General features: G+C 35.7%; 1 protein-coding gene across 11 annotated transcripts in view; it reads left to right on the top strand.

Moving 5' to 3' along the window:
- The window catches only part of Robo2 (roundabout guidance receptor 2), a 1,247,873-nt gene that overhangs the window by 1,211,656 nt on the left and 23,882 nt on the right, over positions 1 to 12,335 (top strand). For all 11 annotated transcript variants that reach the window (XM_013503739.1, XM_005375549.2, XM_013503734.1 and 8 more), the window contains 2 exons: positions 4,977 to 5,237; positions 9,713 to 9,918. In XM_013503739.1, coding sequence (XP_013359193.1) covers positions 4,977 to 5,237; positions 9,713 to 9,918 — 467 coding nt within the window. The remainder of the gene's footprint in view (positions 1 to 4,976; positions 5,238 to 9,712; positions 9,919 to 12,335) is intronic.

Below are 12,335 nucleotides of genomic sequence, written 5' to 3'. Positions count from 1 at the left end.
GTTTTTCTCCGGTACCGGGAACTGAACTCACGACCTTGCGCTTGCCAGGCAGGCGCTTTGCCGCTGAGCTAAATCCCCAGCCCCTTAATGGTTTCTTAATATACAAAATACAGAAGTTTTACAATTAATACTTATGGTTTCAATACTTCTTTCTAACCATGAAGAATTCTGCAGTTGTACTGCTTCCAGTAATATGCAGCTTTCATCATGGTTATTGTTAACATGATAGAGAAATTATTCAACAGACACTCTGCAAGTACATAAGTGTCTGGCCCCATGCTATGAAGAGAAGCAGCTGAGACCAATGAGAACGGTATACAATTAGTTAGGTAGTTCTGATCCCTGACACAGATAGAAGTAGGTGGAGGGAAGACACTAGAAACTGATTCCCCCAACTCCCTTTAATTTGCACATTGCACATGTGCACACACACACAGACACACACACAGACACACACACGTGTGTACAGCAAACTCTAGGTAATGATGTATACAAACTAATACTTCAATTTGCCTCAAGAAAAGGGTAACTGTTTATGGCAGATGAGTAATTTAGCCTAGGAAACTTGTGTTAGTTGAATATTGATGCAAATCTTGATTCACTTATTCTTAAATAATGTTATCAGAAATTGGAATGCTGTTAGATGTTAGACATGGAACCAAAATAATGACAAAGCATATCACTAAATACTCTCTAAACTACCTGCACACACTAAATCATCACCCAACATCTATGGCAAACTATTACCGGTGTCACCATTTGCTGTGCAACTGAGAGAATTTTCCTGCTGAGACTAAATAAGATGAGGAAACAGCACCATTCATCTTTCTTTGAGAAGCCCACCCAATTCTGGTTAAAGTTATTCATCTTTTGTTTAAGTTTGACTATTCCTTCTGCTTACTCCTCTGTTGCAGTATTTACACATTGCATTTTAATTGTTTCTGTGCATTCTTCGGTACATCGTTCGTGCTGTATGGGTTTGCTGTGCTTCAACCCTATGTGGTATAAAAGATTCTATGAGGAGAGGGATTGGCCTAATTTGAATGCTTATGTGCCATAGAAGGATTCAGGTGTTTGAGTACAAGAGAGGACTGGGAGACTCGAGGGGGGCACAGGTAGATAATGTGTAGAGTATGATACTAGAATGGGTGATCTCAGGTAAAGGATGAGAGAATGAAATAATGCAGACACTGGAAAGGAGTAAGAGGGGATGGATTTAGGAGATGTACCTAGTTAAGAATTACCATAATTTTGAAAATATAGCCTCTGATTTTATTAAGATTTTTTGCATTAAGGGTTTAGATAGCATCAACTTTCTTCCTCAGGTTTCCCTCCACAATACTAAATATTAAAGTATTAAATCATTGATCTATTTTCCCCACAACACTAAATACCATATTATCAAATCATTGTTCAAATATAAAGTGTACTTGTTCATCCAATAATATAACAATGGTAGTGAATGTTTATTCTCATCAATATGTTTCTTCAGTTGAACAAATATGTGTTAAAATGTTTAGTTCCTAGATTCAAATATAATAAATTTTATTACCAAGATGGGATGCTAAGAAGAACTCAATAGTAATTAAATAGAAAACTGGTGCCTTGCTTTGTTATTGCAATTAGTGACTGGCAAGCTTTCTCTAGTGATAAACTGTATGGTATTTTATTAGTAATTCGGTATTTATGTGTGGCCTTTAACAAGTTAGTTCTTACACAGTATTGATTTTCTGTCAACTATATCATTATTCATGAAGCAAGACAGATAATAAGGTGCCTCTGACTTTACTGACAGAATGTCAGAGAATAAGTGCTTCCCTCAGAAAGGTTGGCAAAAAGAAATTTTGTTTGGCATTAAGGGTATTTTCATGGTCTGTCTATGTTACAACAAGAAAAAGTTAAAATTCTATCACTCAAATAAAATGTATATCTTTAAAATGTGAAGGAAACTGTAGAGGTAGAACTTCACATTTCATAAAATTTATACTCATTTGTTAGTTTCTTGTTCTTCTTCATCAAAAGAAATCCTTTTTCCTCAGAATAGATTAAGGTACAGACACCACAGAAATGAGGAACAATTCCTCTCCATTACTTGATGGGCACCATATCCTAACTTCTTTTTTTCAAGTCCTTTGTACTCTTTTCCTACTCTTTTGGGATTTTTTTCCTCTCTTTATTTTTCATTTTTGAATATATGGACTTTTCTCAGTCTTGTTTATACTGCAGAGATTCAGAGTTTATTCACTATTGTTGTAGGTTATCTTTGCAGAAGAGAAATAGACCAATCAGTGCCAATGTTCATCCTAATTAAACAGGATGCCTAATGAAATATGTTTGAATCATTTTATATAACAGCAATGAATTCATATAATATAAAAAAATGGTATTTAAATGTTTAGGCTCTCCTTTGCCTGATATTTAAATAATGAAAAATAAATCAAATATAACTTTTTTTCTGTGTAGCCTTATCATGTGACACTTGTAAACATATATTTCTCCTTTCTCTCATGTTCACTGTGTTTTGATTTTACATTTATGTAAATATCTATACATGCCCACTAGATTATTGGAAGTAAAAATCATTTACTATTCATAGAGTAGGGAAAGCTTAAGAAAAAATTAGCTATTTGTTTGCTATTTCCATCTGAAAGATTGAATATACAATACAGTTCTTTATTTAAGGGTATAATATCTTTGGCAATAAGCCAATGAAACTAAAGAAAGTGCACCAATTACTCTGGCACACAAAAAAAGGGTTTTTGTAACAAGTTTTATAGAGTAAATTTAATTTTAACTATGGATGAATTATAATAAGTGTATTACATACTCAAAATTAATAATTCTTTTGTAACTTGGCTTCTTCATATTTTTATTTAACTTAATTTTATGCCATTTAAGGTCAAGTAAATATATTAAGAAAGAAACCTGATTCTTATTAATGGAACAATTTGTATATTTTCATTTCATATCAGTGAACACAAGTGTGACATACTATTTTTGAGGAATTATATCAGGTATAAAAAAACAGGTAGCGTTCAATGTCCTTATTATAAGGTTGTTTAAATCCACTTAAAGAGAAGAAACTATATACATGTGAAAGGCGAAATACTAAAATAAATTAAGCAATTAAAGATAGCAGCATTGGAAATGGTATTAGATTGTATATAATCAATTTTCAAATAAATGTGAAAAATATTGTCAGTGCAAGTTCAGAAGAGTAATCCATCACTGCTAGTTAGCTTCCTCAAGGAAATCTTTATAACGGATAAGAGATTTAGCCTGTAGATTGAAGGATTTGTAAAATTAAGATAAATAAAGTTTCAGGACTGCAATTTCTTTGAAATAAGTTGAATCTGTAATCAAATGTACCAGGATAAAAAAAACACACACACACACAAAGAAAGAAGGAAAGAAAAAGACACCTTAGAGCAGGAAATTCTTGTTGAAAGACTAGAAAAACTCTCTCTAGAGGTAGGGTGATGTTTACATATATTTCATGACATGAAGAGAAGTACAGGTTTTTATTTACACTATTTCTGGTTTTGTAGACACATTTGTAAGTAGTGGGCAAGAGTGATGAGAGGATAGGAAACGTCTAAAGCAGCAATTCCCAGCAGAATAGTAGATTAAAGTTGTTTTGAATAACACAATCTTAAACTGGAATATGTTCTCTCTGACGTCTAAAACAAATAAAAATGGCAGCTGTAGTGAAATGTATTTTTGATACAGATTGGGCACTCATGTGGTTAACAAATGAATGTATGTTTAACCAATAATAATTTCCAATGTAGAAAAAATTTTATTTGTAGTGCACTAAAGTATTACTATTATTTATAGTTATAAAAACTACTTAGAGTTATTCTAATCAAAAAGAGCAAGGCTCCTGAAACAGGGTTTTCAGTTTTAAACAGGATAAATTAAAAGGTGTGTGTGTGTGAGAGAGAGAGAGAGAGAGAGAGAGAGAGAGGTTCAGAAAACCTTACAGAGTAGTGGGGAAAAATACAGAAACAAATCAGTGAAATACAACATGGGAAGTGACTCAATGTAAGTACGTATAGGGAGTTGTAACCAGGCCCACGGCGGAGAAGGCTTCCCCAAGCTGATGATGTTTGAGGTGAACCTTGAAAGGGGGCTGGAGCTCACAGGTGCAAGAACACATGCACACACAGAGTTTAGAAAAACATGCCTAAAGCTAGTGAAGGAAAGAACTGAAAATCAAGTTAGAAAAATAGGCCGATTCACTGAGGAGGGGTCCTTTTCGCACAGCTAATGAACCTGAGCTTTTTATTAGTTATAGTTACTGAATGATTTTACACATAGGTGTTATGCGAATGATTTTAGAAATATAATCCTGTTTGGTGTATTGAGCATAGGGTCGAAACCAAGGTAAGAGCCTCATAATAGAGCTAATGAGTTAGTTTACATTGGAAGAGATGGATCTATTATGAAGGCAAGGATGAAGCATTGGAGACAGACTCAGGAGATATTTAAGAGGCTGAATTGATAAGGCTACTATAGCCAATAATACTATTTATAATTATTGCTATGTCATGTAGAATGAAAGGTTGGTGTAGGTCTATAATAAGAGAAAATAAAATTTTAAACACTTGGTAAAGAATCAAGGATGAACAAGAGAAGGAAGTAGTTAAATCTACAAGCCCTAAATTCATTAATTGCCTTTAATTAGCAATTGGGTATTTCCACATGAGTAACTTTGCTGAAAAGTTATTGCCTTGTGTAGCTGTGGGATAACAATTAGCTAATAAGGTCTTTAAAGTACAAACCAAGATACTGAGATAACAGATGTAATTACAATCTGAAGTTAAGATAATAGCCAGGTGATTTATTGAGGTAGCACCAACCAGAGGAAATAAACGGAGAGAACAATTTAGACACAATATAGTTGTTATTTGCTGCAGTGTAATTGTGTGAATTCTTATATGTTTCAATGTGCATTTGTCCTCCTCTTATTTCAGCTATGACAGCGATAGCTGGTGTCCACCATTACCCGTGCAGACATATTTACACCAGGGTATAGAAGATGAACTGGAAGAAGATGATGATCGGGTCCCAACACCTCCTGTTCGAGGCGTGGCTTCTTCTCCTGCTATCTCCTTTGGACAGCAATCCACTGCCACGCTCACTCCCTCCCCGCGGGAGGAGATGCAGCCCATGCTGCAGGCTCACCTGGACGAGCTGACGAGGGCCTATCAGTTTGATATAGCAAAGCAGACATGGTAAATATCCTTAGAAGGGGATGGTTTCAACACATGGAAATGTCCTTGACACAAACTCAGAAGAAATTCTCATAAAACTATGCAGATGGGATTTTTATAATGCTGTATACTACTTAATCACTTATATGATGAAATGGACTACAAAAAATATTAAATAATTCAACCAGAGTCACTAGTTAGAGAACCATGGCCAAAAATGAGATCCGCTGAATTTCAGGCTAACGTACTTTGGCTGTACTGGAATCTTTTCTAATTTACAATTTAGCTTCAGTTAACTTATCCTTGAACTCACTTTTTAATGCCATAGTAAAGGACTCCTTTCAGATTTTTCAAAGTGCCTGTGAGGAATTCTGTATGTGGTTATGAATATGCAAATATAATGTTCTGCAACTCGCTCACGATCAGTGTCAGTTATTAGAAGATTTCTGGGACTGAAGTAAATAAATCAGATAAACAATATTAGTAGCAACATGTACATCCAAAAATAACCCTCCAAGAATAATTAAAAAACCCCAAGTTCAAGTTCATTTATCTGATCACTTTACAAAGTTCCTTAAACTATAGATGCAATTTATTCTGATGTCCTCCTATGTGAACACTGCAGAAATACAAGGAGAACCAATTTTTACAATTTTATTGAGTTGTTTTTTTCTTATATTCTCTCCGAAATAGTTATATATAAGCTTGGATACTTGAAAAAAAATCTTTATGACATGCCTCAACTTACATTCTGTTAATGTACACCCTGAGCTGAAAACTAGAGTACATTTTTAAAATATTCTTTGTTTTTCTGATAGTTCTGGGTACTGGGATAAGTTAATGATGAAATAGTTCTCATCTGATGTATTTGTTAACTATTTTTAAAGTGTAGCTAACGGTATGTCTAAAAGATACCAAGTACAAGAATATCTCTCAAGGCAGTCATAAGCATATCATTTTCTCAGAATGAGAGGCTCTTAAACATTTTCTCAAAAAGAGACATCAGATATTTCTCAAAAATTAATGATATCCTACTATTAAACAGTTTTATTAGCTGGACATGGTGGCACATACCTATAATCCCAACATTTGGAAGGCTGAGCTAGGAGGATTGCTGAAAGTATGAGGCCAGCCTGGGCTACACAGTGAGTTCAAGGCCAGATTGAACTCCATAGTGAGACCTTGTTCCAAAAAAAAAAAACCAAAAAAAAGTATTATTTTATAAAATATCACTATTTAAATTACAGCCAACTGCTGAAAGAATGATAGAATGTCCTTCAAGTTAAACAATGAAGATAAGTAATTTGGTCTTTTATAGCAGAGACTTTAGCATGTGGGTTTTCAAATTTGTCTGCTTTTTGGGATTATATGGATAACCTTAAAGCAAACTGATACTTAGGTTCTACCTTCAGATAAAGGCTGATTGCTTAGTCCAGGACTTTACTGAGAACAGCTGAGCTTTGGGTCGGTGCCATGAAGGTCAATCTGTCTTACTAGTTACATGGCCTTCAGCAACTTGCCTAGCATTTATATGCTATAGTTGTCCGATGTGTAAAATGATGGAATAATAGTAATCAGCTCATATATGAGATTAAAAGGCAGTTCCCCAGATCACCCCCATGTCTGTTACCAAGTACAAGTTTCAGGGGTCCCCAAGAATACCTTGATGTTGAAGGGTTCATTAAATATATTTATAGAACTGACTGGAAGCTGTTACATGCAGATTTATAGACTATCACAGTAAAAATATACAAATTAAAATCAAGCGAGAGACAAAATTTTAGTGCAGAGTGCAGGGAAATTCCAAAGGCAGAGTTTCTACTTGTTTTCTTCCAGTGGAGGCCTGAACAGCATTGCTTTCTCAGTGGAGAGTATGACGATACACAGGGAATATTGCTCACCAGGGAAATGAACATGAACCCTCTGACCTAGAGACTTTATTTGGTCCCTGTCACATAGCTAACCTCAATATCCAACCCAGCCAGAGGTCAAGCTGATATGGTGTGACTTTAATTCCCACAGCCTTCCCCATAGATTGTTTTGTTCAACTTTCTGGAGTAGCCTAAGACGTGCAGGTAAAGCGAGATCCTTCGACCAGCCAGAAAATCCTAAGGGCTTAGATATTGCCTCCAAGGAATAGAGGGAAGAGGAGCAGTCTCTCTTGGGTCAAGGTTAAATTTTTAGTTGTATACCATAGTTTTTGAGAGAATTAAATGAGCTTTCATTTGTATAGTACTTAGGAAATGACTATATATATTTTGCCTGTTATTCAGAAGGGCTTGGGTTTGCACTTGAGTTGTTCAGTGATCTCTTGCACACTTAGGGAAGATTTTTCACTTAGAAAGTGCTCAGTAGGTATTTGCTAAATGGATGCACAAACATCAATGTTTGTTCCTCCTCTCAGTATGAGGACTTATTTCTGTCTTCTGAGTATATACCTACTTAATCCAGCATCCTTGCAGAATGCCTGGGCTGGCTCCACATGTGGGAAAATGAGCCTCCATGTGACCATACAGGACTTTGCCCTTCTGGTTTAGAAGTGGCTTTTCCTCAGGGTTGTGTATCAACTTCACAAGGTGTCTGTTTAAAAGATAATAATTCCCAGCCTCCAGCTCCAGGAGTTGTAATTTATAAAGATTGGTGAAATGTGCAGTATGGTCCATCCTACTAGAGGATATTTATAAGTGTTATGTATGCTGATCCGGTACTCCACTTTATCTCCCAATTCTGCTTAATTTAAGGATCACTTGTTTTCATCCCCTTGAATTTTTCCAGCAGTGTCAGTCATGATATCAGTCTGGAATGTTGGTGCGATCCCTCTTATACAAAACCAAAGTCCATACTGATACAGAAAATTGATTCACGTCTATAAATATCACTTTATATCCTGTTGCTCACCACTTGGATCTCTCTACTCTGATTCACAAACAGAATTTGAAGCCACACTTACTGACTATGTGCTACTCCATTTGCAAAGTTTTGTGTAATAGATTTTAGGAAACTTGCTTTTTCTTTCTGACTTTTAAATCAATGGGTAATGCTGAATATCACAGATAACTTGGGACCTCCAGTTCCTGGTCTGCTTTATTGGAAATTTGGGTTTTATGATATTGTTGTAGCCTCCAGAACTAACAGTTTTGGGATTCTCAGTATGAAGAGATTGAGAATCCTTTTAAAACTGGACTCTGTTCCATATTCAAAAGCACATTTGGGAGAGGAATATTATGTTAATTCTAGAAAACTGTAATATTTCCCAAAAGAATACAAAGGAAAAGAAACATAATCTTATATCTTTCACTCATAAAACAATAGGAAAATGCCTTGCACTTACTTTTAATCTTCCTTCAATAAGAGGATTCTTGAAAATACTCTTGTGTGAAAGCGATAAAAAGGCTCATTTGTTCAAAACATGTAATATGTTCACTCTGAGGGCAGTTGCCAGTAATGAATTGCTTTTGTTGAGCATTTTATAGGTTAAAAAGAAAACTCTTATGTAGTCTCAAATCAAATCAACTGGATTCCAGGGTCCAGCTACACATTTTATTAGCCAACTAGTATAAAATATGTCACTTAAATTTTTGTCACTCTAAGACCTTCTAAAAGAGGCCTGAGAACACATGTCAACTTCCTTCAAAAGGCTGAAATTAAATTATTTACTCATTGAAAGGGTTTCTTCAACAAACCCTTCATTCTGAACACAGCAAATGCAGAGATGAATCTGTTCTGCTTTAGAGGAGTTAAAGACTACAGTGGGTGAGCTAGTTCAAAACAGGAAGACAGAGCCCAAAGCAGCTGTGCCTGCCCTAAACTGGATAAATGCACACAAACACTCAGTCTGGGGCTGGGCAAATAGCTCAGGGGCACTGCACCTGCCTGGCAAGCGCAAGGTCCTGAGTTCAATTCCAGGTACCACCCCCAAACGAAACAAACAGTCTGACGTGGGGGGGATCATGAAGAAAGAATCCTCCTAGGGCAAGACCTAAGCTGAGGTGGAGCCAAGGAGGCCTCAGACCCTTAAGTGACAGCTTTTCTTTACTGAGGCTAGAAAGCTCATAGGTAGGGCAGGTTACTTAGAACTTCATCACTAAACTAAAAAATAATTACATTCCTTTTTGAGGAGAAGGTTAACTTTAGCTACTAGTGACAAATATTCCTATGCTCCTATGTGTTAGATACTTATGCAAAAATACTAAATTTGTATTTTTTCTCTGTGTATGATCCTCTAAATATTAGTAGAGGAATTTATTAGCCTGTGTTGTTATTTAGCCTATGTTGTTATTTATTAGCCTATGTTATTATTTAACATATGCCCTATGTTGTAGGGCATATGTCCATCACTCATTGTCTTTTCTGAATATAAGAAAAACACTGAACTCTCCAAAATTAGTTCAAGGTAACAAAGACAGTACCAGGTACTAAAGCATGCCATTTAATCCTAATTATAATTGTGTTGAATGCTAATGCAATTTCTTTCTTTGTTTTCATTTGAATTCTAGGCACATTCAAAGCAATAATCAACCTCCACAGCCCCCTGTTCCACCATTAGGTTATGTGTCTGGAGCCTTGATTTCTGACTTGGAAACAGATGTTCCAGATGATGATGCTGATGATGAAGAGGAAGCTTTAGAAATGCCCAGGCCCCTGAGAGCACTGGAGCAGACCCCAGGATCCAGTATGGACAATCTAGACAGCTCTGTGACAGGTAATGGAACTTATTTAAGAGGAATAACTGACCTATTTGCAACAGTAAAATGCATCAAAAATCAAATACTTTCTTATGTAAGATTTATTCCCCTCCATCCATTCCTGTAACGTTTTAAATATGTTAATGTTAAACACAAAATTCAAAAAGGATTTGGAAATACTTTCACTTTGCTGCAAAAATGATAAGAAAATTCATGAATTTTAAGAAGCTTTAAAGACATGAAAGAAAACTCAATTATATCCAGTGCTTTCATGAAAAGTTCACCCTGCTAGGGAACCAAGTCTATTACATAAAAGAAAAAACCTTGACTTTCAGAAATGATATATTTTGTATATCAAGAGCAACACACACAGTGAATGCAATCTTAAAATACTTCTCGATATTTCACTCTGTAAAATCATTCACTGGTGAAAATAAGCAAATCTTCAGAATAAGCCTCTCTTAGGTTATACAAAGTAGTTGTAGAGTGGAAAATGTATAGTGAGATAAACCCCACATTTACAAATTTCATATTGGTGAACCCAGTAATCGCTCCTGTCCCAAAAAGTATAATCCTTTTGAATGTTTACCTTTTGGCTTCCTCTTGCCTTGGCCACCAAGTGAAAGACTTCAATTGGTGCTGCCCCATTATGATCATAGGACTGATACATGACCTCTTTGCAAGGATTTAAATTACATTTTAAATCCAAAGGTTTCCACAATGAATATGGAGGAAAATAAAAGTTTAGTATTTCCATTCATCCATTTATCCATTTTTGACACATAAGTATGCCCACTGCAAGACTATGAAGGCATACCTACTACCACCTGAAGTCTGTGCTTTGCATTTCATTAAATCTCCTAAGAAAACCACATCATCTGTATTTATTTTGATGGTGTCTTTCCTCTTAGAAAGTATTTTATCCTGATCTCAATTCATTTTTACTCAAAGTGCTTCCCATCCCCCATGGATTTTGAGCTACATGTTACTTCTCCAAATACTCACGGAGACTGGTTTATGATCAGCGTGAAGAAGTGTTAGTACCTGTGCTTTTCTTCTGCACTCCTTCATAAATTACACAGTGTGTTATGTAGGAGCCCACTTTTAGTTTTCTTCTTGCCTAGGGGCTGATCTGCTTATCAGGCTAATTAATTAAGATTTAAAACTGCAGATATACTACTGTGATTTGAAAGCCATATCCATTGGAAGGTGCCAGGGCAAGCATTAAAATCTTTGAAGAGAAAAACCAGACTTCTTAGTGCACTATTATTTTAAGCCTCTTTGCCTGAATTTCTAGCATAATCTCCTTTTGGGTTAAAACTTCTGTATATTTTTCAATGATACTGATGATACTGAACTATTGTTAATGAACTCTTAGGAATGTGGGAAAAATTGCAAGAATAATGATAAAAGTCAGCTATAGCCTATACGCTTCCTATATTAAATATTATAAACACAAGTTGATAAATATATCTATACATTGGAGGAATGTGATTTGTACTTTCACATGCTTACCTGTTAGGAGGATGTCAGAATGTCTGACGTGACTATGGTTATAGCAATCTGCCTTTCTCCTGTACTAATAAAGTGTTCATACCAAATTAAGCTTTTATTGCCAAAGAAAACAAAGTCTGTCTTCCTATTTGAATTCACTGCTTAATTACTGCCATATAGAAAATCTTTGGGGTGTTTAGGTATGTATTCCAGAATGAATTTACCCTATGAATAAAACATCTCTTTAATAGAAGTTGTCCTTGCTACTAAAACAACCAAATAAGACAGCCTCCATTTTCTGTATTTCCATGCAGTAGTAACTTTGAGAGGAAAGTTTGGTCAAAGATTTAATTTGCTTCCTGTATTATGTCTATGTGTCTGGGTGCGTATGGCGAGCATGAGTGTATGTAAATACATATGTGTATAGCAGATATGAGTGTATTAGACTGTGTGTGCCTATGTACGGCGTAGTTATGCACACACAACCTAATATGTAGGTGGAAATATGTGAGTATAAATATGTATGAAAGTGTAGACAAGGTGGTGAGCACACATACAGTGTTTGGGAATGTGATTAAGTGTGTATAGGAGAGTATTGCTGTAGGGAAGAGGTGACAAACAAGTGACACCCATGCCAGAGTGGGCTGTGTGTATCACTGAAAGCTCTCAAAGGTTTGCCATCACTGGTAGAGGGAGAGTGAATGTATTCATGTGTACATTTGTGTACAGCATGTGCATGTATGTATAAATATATGAGAGCATGGATGAGGTCATAAGTATAGGTAGACAGTACAAGTGGGTGTCTATGTGCAGTGAGTGTGTAAAGGGGTGTGTATGAGAGCACTAAGGTGTGTGGGTGTACTGGGATGTGGGTTCATGTGTACATGTCGGGATATCCTCCAGGTGGATATACATAGAGAAAATATGTTATAGAAATTAA

Source organism: Chinchilla lanigera, unplaced genomic scaffold (assembly GCF_000276665.1).
Source record: "Chinchilla lanigera isolate Chin_1 unplaced genomic scaffold, ChiLan1.0 scaffold00006, whole genome shotgun sequence".
NCBI classification, from domain to species: Eukaryota; Metazoa; Chordata; class Mammalia; order Rodentia; family Chinchillidae; genus Chinchilla; species Chinchilla lanigera.
Note: the sequence above shows the minus strand (reverse complement) of the source record. Positions and strands in the feature narration are given on the sequence as shown.